The 18,420-nt window shown below is 41.5% G+C and overlaps 1 protein-coding gene across 2 annotated transcripts in view; it reads left to right on the top strand.

The window, feature by feature from the left end:
- Positions 1 to 18,420, top strand: part of GRIN2A (glutamate ionotropic receptor NMDA type subunit 2A) — an 880,817-nt gene that overhangs the window by 836,436 nt on the left and 25,961 nt on the right. For both annotated transcript variants that reach the window (XM_068244672.1, XM_068244673.1), the window contains one exon: positions 17,995 to 18,182. In XM_068244672.1, coding sequence (XP_068100773.1) covers positions 17,995 to 18,182 — 188 coding nt within the window. The remainder of the gene's footprint in view (positions 1 to 17,994; positions 18,183 to 18,420) is intronic.

The following is an 18,420-nucleotide window of genomic DNA, read 5'->3' as shown; positions in this document are numbered from 1 at the left end:
AAGTATTTTCAATGGGAAAAAGCAATCCTATTGGCTCAGGGAACATATATACTCTTTCACCAATTAGCGCTGCAGCAGACAGTGCCAGAGGTGTGCAAAGAAACAAACCTAATCATTCACAGCACTGCTTCAGCTACAAGACGTATATCAATGTCCTTGTGGCTTAGATGAAGTCACAGAGGACGTAGATATACTGTAGTGGTGGATAAAGTGGTTAATGGTAAATGCTATTATTTATACCTTATGCTATTGAATCAACTTATTAGTAGGCACCTGCTATCGGGATCATCATCATCTTTACTAGCAACTTAACAGCTTTAGGAGAAAAGATTTGGCATTGAACCCTGAAACCTAGGAAACAGATGACAGAGTAATGGCTAGGGATAGATCAGCAGTGTTAGAGAGTAAAGTACATGGATGTTAGATTGGAAGGTTAAGATTAGATGTATCATTGCATTGTATTGTATTGATTGAAGCATTGAAGTAATTCTTTGTTGCTGTGAAACCACAACACATTTGAAATTAGCTGCATTAAACAGTACCTGAAAGGTGCCCAATGGCTAGCAGATCAAAGCCTTACCTGCACAATGAGCCATCCATGCAAAAGACATCTGTTAAGTGGGAAGATTAAGGTTAGGTGTCAAAAAGGGGTTACGGTAAATTTAAAGGAAGCGGGAAAGGGGAAAGATTAGGAGTTGGTAGATTTTTTAGGGGATCGGTTAGAGTAGGGTGAATAATGAGTGAAAAGCACCTTAGTCAACATAAAAATACACTAGATACTCCAAGCCAGGATCCGGACAAGACCATCCACTTCAATTCATATAAACCATGTATTCACGTCACATGTAAGAAAAACACAAATAGAAACGCACATATAGTGCATCACTGATGGATTGATTGGATTCCAACACCTCTCCGCAGTGTTTTACCTCCACCTCACACTACACCATCCGTGCTGGGACACCCCCCACAGTGCCCGCACTCACCCAAATGCCCTCCAAAATATCCGGAGGTTGGAATTACAGCTTATGGGGGTTAAGACCATCAGTGTACCGATCAATCCTCTCCTGCTTCTCAGTAATCACTTAACTCCTTAGTAGCACTAAGACTAAAACAAACTGACATAGTGTAAAAACGTCAGATTTAATGGATAAAAAGAAGTATTGCACTCACAAGCGTAAGCTTTAGACAAGCATATCAGATACAAAGAAAGTCCCCGGGTGACCGTCCCGTCTGCTGCCGTCTCAGAGAATCGCCAGACGCTGCTCCGCGCACTTCCGTGTATTCTCAGTCTCTCCTTGCTGGTCGCGTGTGCCGTGGCTCCGCCCCAATGCATTTCGTCAGATACTGACTCATCAGGGGCTGACGGCACACGCAAGGCCAGCGTCTAAAAAGGTTGCCCGCCCCTCCCACTCAGCTCAGCTGAAAAAAAAACAAAAAAAAAACGTCCCCCAAACGTTTAAAAACCGCTCTCCTCAGCGGCCAGCAGAGGAGAGAGTTACCTTACAACCCGATTCCTCCACTAATACATAAACATACTGCACTAAAATAACATTCCACCCCAGAAAGAGCATTATGCATTTTCAAGATCTTTGCTACAGCTGCAGACCTGCATCCCTCAGCGGGTTCTTGCGCATTCCTCAAATTGCATTTCTCTCCCATTCAAAACCCCACACACATACAATCAAAATTGATCGATTTGGTAAAAATAACCATAAATTAAGATAAAAAAGGATAAAAAAAGGGTCACCTACAGAAACCACTATTTCAAGAGTTATTGAAGACCTTACTTTTATCCACTAAAGTGCCACTAATCTAACTATTGCTAATGAAGCAATTTAAATCTAATTCTACATTCAATCCTTTTGGGCTTAGAGCATCCAATTCATAGATCCAACGCGTCTCTTTTTTTGACAATTCCCTTACTCTATTTGAACCTCTCCATCCTGGGCGGAGTTTCTCCACTCCACAAAAATACATTTGATTGGGATTACACTGATGTTCTTTTTTAAAATGCAATGAAACACTGTGCGATTCAAAACCCTTTTTTATATTAAGGATGTGTTCTCCAATCCGTTCTTTCAGGGTTCTGGTAGTGCGGCCTACATACTGTAGGCCGCATGTGCACCAAATCACGTAAACCACATAAGATGTGGCACACGTAATAAAGCTTTTTATATCAAAGGACCGACCACTGACACTTGATACAATATTCTGCATTCTTTGGCTATTGGCCTCATTGCAACATTTACAACCCCTACATGGGAAAAACCCTTTCTCTTGCCACCCTCTTAATCGAGGCGGTGCCGGAGGCGCCACGCAGCTTGGGGCCAGTTGATTTTTTAGATTTTCCGCTTTCCTGTATATGAAAGAGGGCCTGGGGGGCAATACATCCTTCAGGATGTGATCCCCCTGTAGGACATCCCAATGTTTTTTAAAAATGCGTTCTATCAATTTATATTGAGAGGAAAAGCCAGAAAAGAAGGTAAAAGGGCTGATCTCATTCATACGTACCTCTTCTTGCAGTTGGACTAGTCTGTCCCGATCTATATTGGCGACTTTGTACTGCCCAAGCCCAAGAAAAAGAGGCCCAGAAGGGGGTGTAGAGCTGGTAGGAGGGAACAAAAGAAGAAAGGAGTGGTAGGAGCTGGGGTATTCAACCTCAGTGGTGTGGAACTGAGTAAAACTGAAATGAAATTATTAGACCATGGATTGAAGTTTGCACCTAAAAGAAATGCAAATAAGTTTGATGTTTTTATAGATGTACAGAAATATACTAGACAACTCAATGTGAAAAAATATTTCCTACAGAAAGAAGGCCCTAATAATAGAGCTAACAGTGGAGGAATAGCCTCACGATTTAAAAATGCATCCACATTTAATCCGATTGATCCTTCAAACAGGAATACAGTAGAGATCTTCAAGGATAGGGTTCTAGACGACCTGAGGAAGATTAAACCAGGGAGATTTGAAAATGTCCATGAAACAGTAGAAGGGTTGCTTAAAGAAAAAGATCTGGTGGTTCGTTCCGCAGATAAGGGGGGTGGGGTTGTTATTTTAAAGAAGGAGCAATATCTGACGGAATTGAACAGATTGATTTCAGATGAACAAACCTATGAAAAACTCCCTGGGGATCCCACGATTTTATATAAAAGGGAATTGTCTCTGTTGATAGATGAAGGCCTACTAGCAGGTTTCTTGACAAAAAAAGAGAGTGATTTTTTGGTGCCCTCTGCACCCAGGGTGCCCATAATGTACCAATTACCCAAGATCCACAAGAGCCTTTCAGATCCCCCGGGCCGACCCATCCTGAGCGGGATGGGGTCCATCACGCATAGGTTGGGCCAGTTTGTAGACAGTTTTCTCCAGCCTTTAATTAAGAACCTACCCAGGGTTCTAACAGACACTAAAGATGTCCTACAGGTTCTCAATTCGATATGTATGGAGGGTGATATTATCTTGGCCACGGCGGATGTTGGTTCCTTATATACCAACATCCCTCACGAAGAGGGGATCGAAGCAGCTAGGTCCTTTCTTTCACTTGGGAGCGAAGTCCCTACGGGAGAGATCAACTTTGTTATGGACCTCCTGGATTTTGCTCTCAAAAGAAACTACTTTTGGCATAGTGGTAGTTATTATAAACAGATATACGGATGCGCCATGGGAGCGGCCTTTGCCCCTTCCCTGGCAAATCTCTATATGGCAATATGGGAGGAGGAGGCCATCGCTCTCGGAGGGGAGGACCTGGTGCTATGGAGGAGGTACATAGATGACCTCCTCATCTTCTGGAAAGGAGATGAGGAGGGATTCAAGAAGTTTATGGCAGAAGTTAATGGCCTAAGATCCAATATCCAGTTGACCTTCCAGTTGAGTAAGGTAAGTATACACTTTCTGGATCTGGAGATTACTAGAATTGGGACTGGTTTTAGTACCAAATGTTTCTTCAAACCCACCGACCGTAACGGGTATATAGAGACATCCAGCTGTCACCACCCTAGCTGGCTAAGAGGGGTCCCGAAAGGTCAGTTTACAAGGGTGAGAAGGAACTGTTCTAACATAGCGGATTATTACCTACAGTCCAATTTATTACAAGAGAGATTTGTGGAAAAGGGGTATAATCTTGACTGGTTAGAAGGGGTACAGTACGAAGTCGCCAATATAGATCGGGACAGACTAGTCCAACCGCAAGAAGAGGTACGTATGAATGAGATCAGCCCTTTTACCTTCTTTTCTGGCTTTTCCTCTCAATATAAATTGATAGAACGCATTTTTAAAAAACATTGGGATGTCCTACAGGGGGATCACATCCTGAAGGATGTATTGCCTCCCAGGCCCTCTTTCATATACAGGAAAGCGGAAAATCTAAAAAATCAACTGGCCCCAAGCTGCGTGGCGCCTCCGGCACCGCCTCGATTAAGAGGGTGGCAAGAGAAAGGGTTTTTCCCATGTAGGGGTTGTAAATGTTGCAATGAGGCCAATAGCCAAAGAATGCAGAATATTGTATCAAGTGTCAGTGGTCGGTCCTTTGATATAAAAAGCTTTATTACATGTGCCACATCTTATGTGGTTTACGTGATTTGGTGCACATGCGGCCTACAGTATGTAGGCCGCACTACCAGAACCCTGAAAGAACGGATTGGAGAACACATCCTTAATATAAAAAAGGGTTTTGAATCGCACAGTGTTTCATTGCATTTTAAAAAAGAACATCAGTGTAATCCCAATCAAATGTATTTTTGTGGAGTGGAGAAACTCCGCCCAGGATGGAGAGGTTCAAATAGAGTAAGGGAATTGTCAAAAAAAGAGACGCGTTGGATCTATGAATTGGATGCTCTAAGCCCAAAAGGATTGAATGTAGAATTAGATTTAAATTGCTTCATTAGCAATAGTTAGATTAGTGGCACTTTAGTGGATAAAAGTAAGGTCTTCAATAACTCTTGAAATAGTGGTTTCTGTAGGTGACCCTTTTTTTATCCTTTTTTATCTTAATTTATGGTTATTTTTACCAAATCGATCAATTTTGATTGTATGTGTGTGGGGTTTTGAATGGGAGAGAAATGCAATTTGAGGAATGCGCAAGAACCCGCTGAGGGATGCAGGTCTGCAGCTGTAGCAAAGATCTTGAAAATGCATAAGGCTCTTTCTGGGGTGGAATGTTATTTTAGTGCAGTATGTTTATGTATTAGTGGAGGAATCGGGTTGTAAGGTAACTCTCTCCTCTGCTGGCCGCTGAGGAGAGCGGTTTTTAAACGTTTGGGGGACGTTTTTTTTTTGTTTTGTTTTTTCAGCTGAGCTGAGTGGGAGGGGCGGGCAACCTTTTTAGACGCTGGCCTTGCGTGTGCCGTCAGCCCCTGATGAGTCAGTATCTGACGAAATGCATTGGGCGGAGCCACGGCACACGCGACCAGCAAGGAGAGACTGAGAATACACGGAAGTGCGCGGAGCAGCGTCTGGCGATTCTCTGAGACGGCAGCAGACGGGACGGTCACCCGGGGACTTTCTTTGTAACTGATATGCTTGTCTAAAGCTTACGCTTGTGAGTGCAATACTTCTTTTTATCCATTAAATCTGACGTTTTTACACTATGTCAGTATGTTTTAGTCTTAGTGCTACTAAGGAGTTAAGTGATTACTGAGAAGCAGGAGAGGATTGATCGGTACACTGATGGTCTTAACCCCCATAAGCTGTAATTCCAACCTCCGGATATTTTGGAGGGCATTTGGGTGAGTGCGGGCACTGTGGGGGGGGTGTCCCAGCACGGATGGTGTAGTGTGAGGTGGAGGTAAAACACTGCGGAGAGGTGTTGGAATCCAATCAATCCATCAGTGATGCACTATATGTGCGTTTCTATTTGTGTTTTTCTTACATGTGACGTGAATACATGGTTTATATGAATTGAAGTGGATGGTCTTGTCCGGATCCTGGCTTGGAGTATCTGCTAAAGACTTGAACAAGGACGTGAGACTTTCTTTGATTTTTAAACCTTGTAAATGAGCGCGGACCTTTTTGAACACTTTCTTTGATATTGTTTACACAGCAATAGTGGAACGCGAACCACGCATGTAATTTTGTCTGATCCTAAGCGCATACGTTTTTTGTTGACATAAAAATACACTATATTGTCAAAAGTATTGTGATGCTTTTCCTTTACACATACATGAACTTAATTGACATCCTACTAAAATCCATAGGCAATAATATGGAGTTGGCCCTCTGATTGCAGTCATAGCAGCTTCAGTTCTTCTGGGAAGGCTTTCCACAGGTTTTTTGTAGTTTGTTCATTGGGATTTTTGTTTATTTTTCCAGAAGAGCAATTGAGAGGCTTGGCATGCAGTTTCCTCTCTACTTCATCCCAAAGTGGTTCTGTTGGGTTGAAATTGGGGCTTTGTTTCATGTCCTGAAGCATTCAGAGTTCCTTTCATTGTAAATTAGGGGCCAAGCCCTACCGCTGAAAAACCATCCCACACTATAATCTTCCCTCCACCTAACATTACTCCAAACTTTACACTTGTCAAAATGCAGTCGGACCGTACTGTTGTCCTGGCATTGCTGAACCAAGACTCATCCATAGGATTGCCAGACAGTGAATCTTTATTCACTACTACTCCAGAAAACATATCATCAGTGCTATATATTCCAGAGGTGGCATGCTTTACACCACTGCATCCAATGCTTTGCATTGCACTTGATGATGTAAGGCTTGGGCGCATCTGCTTGGCCATTCGATGAAGCTCTCTATACATGGTTTTTGAGTTAACCTGAAGGGCATATGAAGTTTGTAGGTTTGTAGCTAATGACTCTGCAAAAAAGTGTGCAATCTCTGTACAATATTCGCCTCAGTATGCAGTGACCCCACTCTGTGATTTTACATGGCCAACCACTTTGTGGCGGTGTTGCTATTGTTCCCAATTGCTTACACTTCGGTATAATGCCACTATTAGTAGAATGTGACAGATTTAATAGCAAGGAAATTTCACAAATGGACTTGCAATTCTATCATGGAATCACGCTGAAATTCTTTGAGCTCCTGAGAATGACCCATTGTTTCACAAATGCTTGTAGAAGTAGTCTGCATGCCAAGATGCTTGATTTTATATACCTGTGGCCATGGAGATAATTGGAACATCTAAATACAAGGATTTTGGTGAGCTCTTATACACCTGTGGCCATGAAAATAATTGGAACACCTGAATACAAGGATTTTGATCAGCTTCCCATTCCTTTTTTTTCTAATATAGTGTAGCATTGCAATCCAGAAATAGAAAAGTATCGGTAATCATTCTACCAATACCCTAATTATTGGCCACAAATATGGAATCCACTGCCACCAAAACCAAATGTACCCCAACTCCCTCCCCAAGTCCATAGGGCTAAATGTACACTACGGCAATATCACAATCATGTTACATATAGCATAAAGCCAAAGCTCTCATAAATGAAAATTAAACTTGGTTTAATATTTATGCATAACACTGGGGACTATACCTTAAAGGACAACTAAAGTGAGAAAAATATGAAGGCTATCATATTTATTTCCTTTTAAGCAATACCAGTAGCCTGGCAGCCCTGCTGATCTATTTGGCTACAGTAGGGTCCGAATCACACCATAAACAGATCTGACAATAATGTCAGCAACACCTGATCTGCTTCATACTTGTTAACGGGGCACTACAGTGAAAAACTGTACAATTTAAAATATGTGCAAACATATACAAATAAGAAGTACATTTTTTCCAGAGTAACATGAGACATAAATTACTTTTCTCCTATGTTGCTGTCATTTACAGTAGGCAGTAGAAATCTGACAGAAGTGACAGGTTTTGGACTAGTCCATCTCTTCATAGGGGATTCTCAGCAAGGCTTTTATTCTTTATAAAGATATTCCCGAAAAAGGATTTAAACAATGATGCCGGCCAGCTTCCCTGCTTGTTACAGTTTTTTTGGCAGTTGGACAGAGCAGCTGCCATTCACTAAGTGCTTTTGAAAATAAATATATCCCTGAGAATCCCCTATAAAGAGATAGACTAGTCCAAAACCTGTCTCTTCTGTCAGATTTCTACTACCTACTGTAAGTGACAGCAACATAGGAGAAAAGTAATTAATGGCTCATTATACTCAGGAAAAAAATGTACTTCTTATTTGTATATGTTTGCACATATTTTAAATTTTACAGTTTTTTGCTGTAGTGCCCCTTTGGGTCTATGGCTGAAAATAATCGAGGCATAGGCTCAACAGGAGAGCCAGGCAACTGGTGTTGCTTAAAGAGAAACTCCAACCTAGAATTGAACTTTATCCCAATCAGTAGCTGATACCCCCTTTTACATGAGAAATATAATGATTTTCACAAACAGACCATCAGGGGGCGCTGTATGATTGATTTTGTGCTGAAACCCCTCCCACAAGAAGCTCTGAGTACCGCGGTACTCTGGGCAAACTGCCACAATGTAACAATGTTCACAGACAGGAATTAGCTGTTTACAGCTGTCTCTAACAGCCAAAACAGCTAGGGGCAGCTACATAACCTGCCCACAGTAAAAATGTCACCATGTAATACATGTCAGAATGTGAATCTGGGAGAGGAAAGATTTTACAATGAGCAAACACTGACTAAATCATTTATACATAATTATGGTAAAAAAATGAAGCACTTTTTTACTACATTATTTTCACTGAAGTTCCTCTTTAAAAGGAAATAAATATGGCAGCCTCCATATCCCTCTTGCTATAGTTGTCCTTTAAGATAAGATTAAGACTGGTATATTATTTTTAATATATATTATTTTTAATATAATGGAAGCTATTTATATATCCCAAATGACAATAAGAAACATTATATTTGTGATATTTTTTTTATCAGTTTCATTTAAATACATTTCTTTTGTAATACAAGTTTATCGCTATGTCTTTGAGTAACATCTGTTTTTTTAAACTGTAGGTGGTGATTGGCTGTTGTCCCTATATAATGAATGGTGTGTAACATGCTGCTATCTGCATGATTAAGCACCTGCAGGTTTTAAGCTCATAAGTGTTTGATCTCTTGCTTGGCTGTGCTGATTGAATCACTACAATCTGCTACATTGAATTTCCAAAGAAAAAAGCAAAGTAAAGAGGAAGTGTCATCATTAGAACAAACTCAACATAATCTACATTTCAGAGAACAACAATAAGGCTTTTCTTCTATAGTTATTATTATTATTATTATTATTATTATTATTATTATTATTAGGTCTTTTTATCGAAGTTCAACTTTTGCAACTATATGTAAAAATGTAATTAAAATTCAACTCCACGCACAGTTCTAAATGTACTATTTGATAGTTTTACTTTATAGGTCAATAAAACTATTGATGCTAAAATCCTATTTTAAAAGTCTGGCTGTGTGGCCTGAAACAGCAGATGCAGATGAATTATGGGCAAGCTTTATGGGTTGGGTGTTTTTGATGCCTAGGTCTGTATCATCATACTGTTTAGGCTTACAATCTTCGAAGAAAAAAGTGACCGGCACTGCCTTGCTTGGGTAACTGGGGTAGGTACCTCAGGTGTACTGATGCTAGGGTATGTGGGCCTTGACGTGCTCAGGAAGTTGAAAATAACAAGCAATATCACAAATGTAGAACAATAAACTTCCGGCACTCTCACCAGGCTTAATCTTCAATGTGCTTTAATGACATTCACAAGATTCTCCATCCAGTGTCAAAAGTTGCAAAAACACAGTTCACATACCCATTTCGCTTGATACAAGCTTCTTCTGAGGCTCCGTGCGCACGGAGCCTCAGAAGAAGCTTGTATCAAGCGAAACGGTCGTTAGGTGGACCGCTGCTCCCACATTGCCCCACAGTAGGAGCCATTTACGGGTATGTGAACTGTGTTTTTGCAACTTTTGACACTGGATGGAGAATCTTGTGAATGTCATTAAAGCACATTGAAGATTAAGCCTGGTGAGAGTGCCACATTTGTGATACTGTTTAGGCTGCCTACGTGGACAAAGACGAAGATGTGGTGCACAATTAGCAGAATTGCATGCGTTTTTCAGGAGTGCATGCCATTCTGAAAGGTGAACTCCTAGCCTAAAGACTAGCTAAACTGTTTGACATTTAAATTTAAGTGTAGAATATGGCTGATAATGGAAATTCAGGCCAGCTACTTTATATCCCAGTAATGGTCTAAACAGAACTTAAAGTGGAACTGTAGTGAAAATAACATAATAAAATTGCTTTTTTATTTTAATTCATTTAGAAATGTATTTAGAAATTATTTAGTCAGGTTTGGCCTTTATTCACCCTGATTCGCATTCTGAAATGTATCTTAGGTGGCAACATAGTTGGCATAGGTTGGCAACTTAGTCCTGGCAAGTGCTCTGGGGGGTAATTCCACCACATACTGTATTTTTGGGAATGTAAGATGCATATAAGACACACCAAAGTTTAGAGGGGAAAAAAATAACAAAACCTAGGTGTTTCTATAATGCAGGGGCGTCTTATGGACCCTTTATCCCCACAAAGGGTGCTTTGAAAGCTTCTTTAATACCATCATTGGTGGTGAAGGCCTTGCAGATTTTTGCTGGGGTCCATAGCTATGCCCATAGACACAAATACACATACAGGTCATACAAATTACTAGCACACATATACTCAAGAACACATATAGATCACACAAAGACCTCACCTGTGCACACACAGATCACACTAGAGCAAAGCACACATAAAGATCACTAATTGAGATCACACATAGGTCACAAAAGGATTCATATGGCCAAACGCAAACCATGCAAGCACACATACAGGTGCACAGAGGTCACACAAGCACATATACAAACCTCTCTCTCTCATACACTCTCTCTTGCACACACACACACACACATACACACACACACACACACACACACACACACACACACACACACACACACACACACACACACACATGCACAAATACACACACAGTGTTGGACTGGGAGCTGGAAAAGCTGAGGAAATCCACCTGCTGGCCAAGCAGCAGTAACCCTGGGTTATCACTCCCAATAGGAACCTGTAGCAAGTGATCACTGTGGGCCGCAACACCTGATTACTGCTGCTTGGCCAGCAAGTGGATTTCCTCAGCTTTGTCTGTGTTACATCATTTTTTCTTTAGCTGGCACTTTTGTTTCAGCTGCCATCTCCTGCATGACACAGCCACTCCACACAGCCCTCCCCTGGCTCATTTCCTTTCATCTTCTACACCTCACTTATCACTCAGCAGCAGCACACTATTTGCATCATGTGCTTGCCTCCACTTCCAGACTCATCCTCCTTCTTTACTGCTTCTTCCCACACTGTGTAGGAAGACCTTCACAATTAATGGACTTAGAGGAAATGGCCCCATAGGCCATTAGGCTTGCATGCAGCTGCAAGGACTGCACAGACCTGCGTCCATAACTGGCCTTAATTGTGATTTATGTGCTGCCATTGATCAGTGCACACACAAGGACACATTCTGCCACTAAGGGTGCATAAATATAGCCATAACAGAGCATGTAGCTTTTGTGGGGCACTGACACAGGTGAGCAGGTCTGTGTAGCAATGTATTGATTTATGACCATAGCAATAGAATTTGTTAGTTACGGTATGTATTTTTAGAATCAATGCATATGTCATGGGAACTGCAATGTGAACGAGGGCAATCCACATTTTATACACACTATAGTTAGAGGCATATCGAGACGCCTACATACAAAAGAGATGCGAGTAAAAATGGGCACCAGGTAATACCCAAAGTGGAATATTGGTAATTATACCGATATTCTACTAACTCTCTGTACTCCCACTAACTGTCCCTTATCTATGTCTAGTATAACCCTAACCAACCCCCACTTACTCCTAACACTAAACCTGTAAATTAACCGACTAAACTCTGGTGCACTACTGCTCCCAGCGAGCAGCTGTGAGACAGTTCAACCACTGTAGCAGTCGTGTAACTAAAAAAACAGACTTTAGCTACAGTGTAGCCAAACTGTGGTGCACTACTGCTTACAGCCAGTGGCTATATAGCTGCTCCAGTCGCAATCACCTTTCCTGCAGAGTTCCATTACATAGAAGCAGAACTTTACTGTCGCTGTTTGCTCAGGCACCTCTGTAGCCAGCATTTGATTTATTCAACATGGGTGCCTTTTGAGTTGCCCAAATTTGCTGTTTCGTGTGGAGGCTGCAATATTGGTTTCCTTTTAATCAGTGCCAATAGCCTGCCTGCCCTGCTGATCTTTCTGGCTTAAATAGTGTGAATCACCCACCCCAAGCTGGTCTGGTCAAACTTTAGACAAAGCACCTCGTCTGGGTATGTGTTCTTCTGGATCAGTGGCTTAAAACATTGGAAGTAGAAGATCCAGACAACTGCCAGGAAATGGATATTGTTTGAGGCCTTGTACACATTGCATTTGGTTTGTGTGTCCGTCTGCGTTTTTTTTTTTTTTTTTATGAGGCGTCTTTTTTTCCGATTCCCGGCGCTTGGGTGGGCGATTTGTTTTTGTGCTTAGCGGTTTTCTAGGTGTTTTTTCCGATTGGTTTTGTAATACTAATCAGGAAGTGAACTCTGTGACCGGGAAAATAATAAATACAATGTATATATTCTTAAAAACGTGAGCGCAATTGCCTTATTGCATGTTTTTGTACGCGTTCGATGATTTTCCTATACTGTCCATTGACATGGAATCGCCCCGAAAATGGAACATGCACCACTTTCCTACCACCACTGCAAATGACCCACACTGATATGAACGCTCTCATAGACATTCATTGGCTATGCGGTCGGGGGGGGGGGCATTTTTAAAAACCGCAGGCAGCCCAAAAAAAAACTGAAAACGCCTGCAGTGTGAACAAGCCCTAAAAGGACATAGATTTGGGAGCCTACACCTAACTCTACAAGGTTATTTTAGGTGTCAAATGGTTTTCAACTGTTATCTGTGCCATATCAGATCATAGTGAGAATTGCTAAAAGGTTAATGAAATAGGAGCCATGCATTTGCAGTAACATGTAGAGCTTGCAGGTCAATAAATGTAGATATTGCATAGTATTATCATAGCAGAAGCTGAACATTACTGCAATAACAGGACTGCTATGTTACTCACTAATAAGCAATCCTAAACCATTTACCAGCATCCTGGCTTTTTAAAACGTCCTGTTTCAGCCTGTTAATGGCAACAGAACGTCTTAATAAGTCGCAGATTCCCGCCGGCGCTTCTCATGTGTGCGTGCCGCTCCTGCCACGGTTTCTATTGGGATTCCGTGTTCAGCGATTAGGGAAGAGGACCGTACTTTTACTTTACTACATAGGGGCTTGTAATTTGACTTGGACCGGACAAAAAAAAAAAAACAACAACAGAGAAATAACACCTAAATAATATATTTTCACCATACATTGTGATAGGGACATAATTGGGACAACTGGGCAAATAAGATGTGTCAGTTTTATCCACAGGAGAACATTTAATTTTAAAACTATAATGGCTAAAAACCGAGAAATAATTAATTTTTTCCATTATTTTCTTATTTTTCCCGTTAAAACGCATTTAGAATAAAAACATTTTTAGCAAAATGTACTATCCACAGAAAGCCTAATTGGTGGTGAAAAAAAAGAGGTATAGATCATTTTGTTGCGATAAGTAGTAATCAAGTTATTAGGGAATAAAAGGGAGGAACACTGACAGGTGAAAATTGCTTTGGTCCGTTAAAAACCCTTGGAGTGAACTGGTTAAAGTGTACCGAAAATGACATGTGACGTGATGAGATAGACATGCGTATATACAGTGGCAAGAACAAAGACTCCTGTGCTGTGCTTCTTTTCAAGGACGGATCAAGACCAAGTTGCGCCTGGGGCAAGGTCAGGTTTTGGCCCCTAAAGGTCAGGTTTTGGCGCCTAAACTGCCATTCATTTTGCCGCCTTTTTAAAAATTCAACCAACTGCGCATGGGGAAAGATACCCGCTTGCCCCCTCCCCCCCCCCCCCCCCCCCCCCGTAGATCCGTCCCTGCTTCTTTTCAGCTATGCAACTGACTAAGCAGCTTTTTGGGCTTCTGACTGCAAGGGATAGATAAAAAGATCAATAGTTCATGTAGTTTTCACTCTGGGACTTTTCAGAAACTGCAATTGAGCAGAGACAATACTTTGTAAAAGTATATACAAAAAATAAAATTGCAGGATTCTGAAAAAAAAAAGTCATTTTTAGGAGTAAGAGGACATATCTAATGGTTTATCTCATACTTTTTTTTTGTTTGTTTGGGGTTTTTTTGCATCTCGGGTTCACTTTAATTTGTTTTGATATCAATCAGTTGATGTTGTTGATGTAATAACAGCATTCGGTTCAGCTGTTCAGATCCTCTACCTTGCTCTGCCACCTGTAAATCAGGGTGTGAGAGTCAGGGACTCTGTAAGTAAAGTATGTGGCTATAGATGCCCACTATAGTTAGCTATGCCCCTGTTGCCACTGATTGTTGACTTGAGTCTATTTGTGCCCAGAGTTTGGCTTTAAATGTCACAAAACAAAGACATTTGGACACAGTTGCTTACAGACAAAAACACTACAAAAAAGCATTCAATTCAAGTGGTGCCTTTCCAGTCCTGCTGTTTAATTGGTTTGAAAATTGGATCCTTGATATCCAGTACATGAATCTGTGCCTTTGCGGCATCAATCCCTCTTGAGTCGGTTAACAGAATTGAATCTATTCTTCCCAAGTTCAAGCTTCTCTTTAAGTTACTGACATTATCTCCCATTACTCTTTCACTTGTAGCTTACAGTTTATGCCTGGCATTCTGTCTCCTTTCTGCCCTTCCTGACACTGACCAGAGATATTTATCTTCCATATCTTTCTACATTTTCTCAAGCTGCTAGACACACATTGCTCTTACAGTCCACCATGCGGCCCTTTGAACTCCCATTTTCTACAGTTTTGTGCAGTATATTCAGTGTCACTCGTTCTGGAATCTCGATACCTGAAATGTGCTCAGAAGCTAAAGTTATCCCTTGTTTTGAATTTTTCTTCCCCCGAATTTCACAGCTGACAATCGCATCATGTTCTAGGTTGATGTAAAACTGTAGAGGAAATACAATAATAAATAAACCATGAGGATGACTGTGTGCCTGTCTGCATATTTTGTTGCTGGGTGCCTGCTTGTGACATTGTGGTTTTAAAGCTCTGGAAAAGGCTAGTCATTGCAAAATGTGTAAACCGAGCAAAAATGTATAGCTTGTAACTCGAAGGATGAAACGAGACAGTTGCTGACTTCTAAATCTTAACGTTCAGTGAAGATGCTTCTGTAGCTTTCTTTGGGAGTGATTCAGTTACATTCAATATGTGTTAAAGGACAATTGAATTGAGAAGAATATGGTGGCTGCCATATTTATTTCCTTTTAAACAACACCATTTGCCTGGCAACCATAATGATCTCTTTGGCTGCAGAAGCATCTGAATAAGACCAGAAACAAGTGTGCAGCTAATCTTGTTAGATTTGTCAATAATGTCGAAAACACCTGCATATGCTTGTTCGGGGTACATGGCTAAAATCATTAGAGGCAGGAGATCAGCAGGACATAAATATGGCAGCCTCTAGATACCTTTCACTTCAGTTGTCCTTTAAATCACAGTTAAAGGGAGGGATCACACTTGTATGTGCAGGAATTACTGACAATGCCCCTCAAGCATTTTGTCACACTATTGTGCTTTTTGGGGTGCAATTTGACACATGCGGCTTTTAACAGTAGCCAGAGATTTCAGTGCGAAAACATAGTGCAAGTAGTGCCACAAAGCACACACGTTAAAGGTGAAGCATACTTTTTATTGACTATATGCTTCACTTACATTCAGGGCCCTTGCATGGCCATGGTATGTCGCACCATGGTAGCGTTCCCCGCTGCAAGGGACTTGTAAGTCTATGGATACTTGCACACTCCATCTTATGTGACTCGGTGAGACAGAAGAACCAAAGTCTCCTCAATCCCGTCACAAAGTAGAATTATTCCCTGCAATAAAGTTGTACGTAAACAGCGAAAGCTGTTCTAAGACCTTTAGTAACGAAAGATAATTTTCCCAGTTTCACCTATGTGGGTTATACAGTATATAATGCACAAAGTTAAATCTCACAAATGTTATTTGTGAAATAAGTGTGCGCCTAAACATTTCAGTTAGGCAGGGGTCCCACTTGGGAAAATCTTCACCATTTAGCTGCAGTTCAAAAACACACGCAAAAACACAAATTATTGAGTTGTGGCAATGAGGTATTTCTGCAGAAATCTAATTTCCATTTTCCCATTGGAAATGTATTTTTCCGATCAGAAATCAGAAATGTGGAAATTTCATGTCTGCAGAATCTGAATGAGCATCCCTAATCTTAGTGGCTGCAGGGCCAAATCTCGATCACTCTGGGAATCACATTTAAAATAATGGGGCTTCTGAAATCATGAGTGGTTTCTGAAATCGAGAAACCAATGGCAATAGGCCCCAGGCTTATAAGCTGGCTAGTGTTGCTTAAAGGACTACTGTAGGGGTGTACGGGGGAAAAGAGTTGAACTTACCCGGGGCTTCTAACGGTCCCCCGCAGATGTCCTGTGCCCGCGCAGCCACTCAGCAATGCTCCGGTTCCTGCCTCTGGTTCACTTCTGGAATTTCCAACTTTAAAGTCGGAAAACCACTGCGCCTGCGCGGCTGCGCCCTTGCTCCCGCTGACGTCACCAGGAGTGTTTTGCGCAGGCCGAGTATGGTCTGCACCTGAGCAGTGCGCTCCTGGTGATGTCAGCGGGAGTGAGGAAACTTCCGCGCAGGTGCAGTGGTTTTTCGACTTTAAAGTCGGAAATTCCAGAAGTGTACCGGAGGCAGGGACCAGAGCATCGGTGAGTGACTGCCTGGGCACAGGACATCTGCGGGGGACCATTAGAAGCCCAGTAATCCTTTATGACTACAGTAGTCCTTTATGGCTCCCTGGGCACTTTTCAGATATAACATTGGAAAATCTCCAGGACACAAAATCCACTATTTTGTGGTAATATAGGAGATTTTTTAATTTTAAACAATTTTGAGTCTTGTTTTTTTTTTTTTTTAAATCATAAAAAACTCCTAAGGGCCCGTTCACACTTAAAATCGCAGAACGCCGGCGATCACCGCCGGCGTTTTGCGGGAGTGATTTTCCCGCGATTAGCGCGGAAAAATCACTGGACACTGCGGCGGTTTTGGAGCGATCGCAATTAGCGTGCTATGCACGCTAATCACGATCGCAAATCGCGGAATGCTCGTCGCCGGCAAACCGCTGCATGCAGCGCGGTTGCGGTTATCGCTAACCGCAACCGCGGCAGTGAGAACACTGCCACTCGCTACATTGTGTAGCGGTTCTTGCAGAACCGCTAGCGGTTTGCCCCGAGCGGGAATCGTGTGATTCCCGCTCAGGTGTGAACGGGCCCTTAGTGAGCAGTATTTTAGCCATTTTCTTCATTTTTTTGTCAGTATATGTAACAGAAAAAGAAAACATTAACTGCAAGTTATTTGTGAAAGAAGATTAAGCAGCATTTTTCAATCATATGGGATTCATCATGAAATCGCAAAGCTGCAAATTTCTTGTGTAGCAGTTCTCAGTGAAGCTAATATGATGCAATCTTAGGAGGCTTTAATTGTACAGTGGTTGTCTGTGTAGCTCTAGGCTAACATTAGAGACAAGTTTATATTGTGGTTTCCCAGGACACAACAAAACCCTTTGTTACCTTTGTGTTGCTTTCCCAAAACCCCGACAATGTAGAAAAGGGGATAGAAGCTGACCTTAACTATGTCCATGAGTAGAAAACATTCTGTTGACTTCCCAGTAAATGCCAGCCACAAAGGAATCAGCAAATATACAAAATAAAGGCTGCAGAAAAAGCAGAAGCATTTCATTTTGGAAAGTTTTACCTTTTATTAAGCTTTCATTTCTGACAGTAAGTAAATATCATGTCATAGGCAGATTTTTTTCTCATAGTCTTTTGTCCTCTGCTTTATGTTCCAGGAAGTTGGATGCCTTCATCTATGATGCAGCAGTATTAAACTACATGGCTGGAAGAGACGAGGGCTGCAAACTTGTAACCATTGGAAGTGGCTACATCTTTGCCACAACGGGTTATGGGATCGCCCTTCAGAAAGGTTCTCGCTGGAAAAGGCCTATCGATTTAGCGCTTCTTCAATTTGTGGGAGACGGTAGGTGAAATATTTTATAATAAACTGTTATTCTCTTTTCAATTCACGTTTACTTAAAATGTCACCCCAATCCGGTTTGCTAGAATAAAGCTAAAACTGCTGCCAGTTAATTCAGGCAATATTATAAGTTTTGTATTGTGTTCTCTTTGCGTATTTATAAGTGTTGTTTTTAGTTATTACTTTTGGACAGAGCAAAGGGACAGATCACACTTGTGTCTTCGGGAGATGCGGACAATTC

The sequence above is a fragment of the Hyperolius riggenbachi genome, chromosome 7 (assembly GCF_040937935.1).
Source record: "Hyperolius riggenbachi isolate aHypRig1 chromosome 7, aHypRig1.pri, whole genome shotgun sequence".
In the NCBI taxonomy this organism is placed as follows: domain Eukaryota; kingdom Metazoa; phylum Chordata; class Amphibia; order Anura; family Hyperoliidae; genus Hyperolius; species Hyperolius riggenbachi.
Note: the sequence above shows the minus strand (reverse complement) of the source record. Positions and strands in the feature narration are given on the sequence as shown.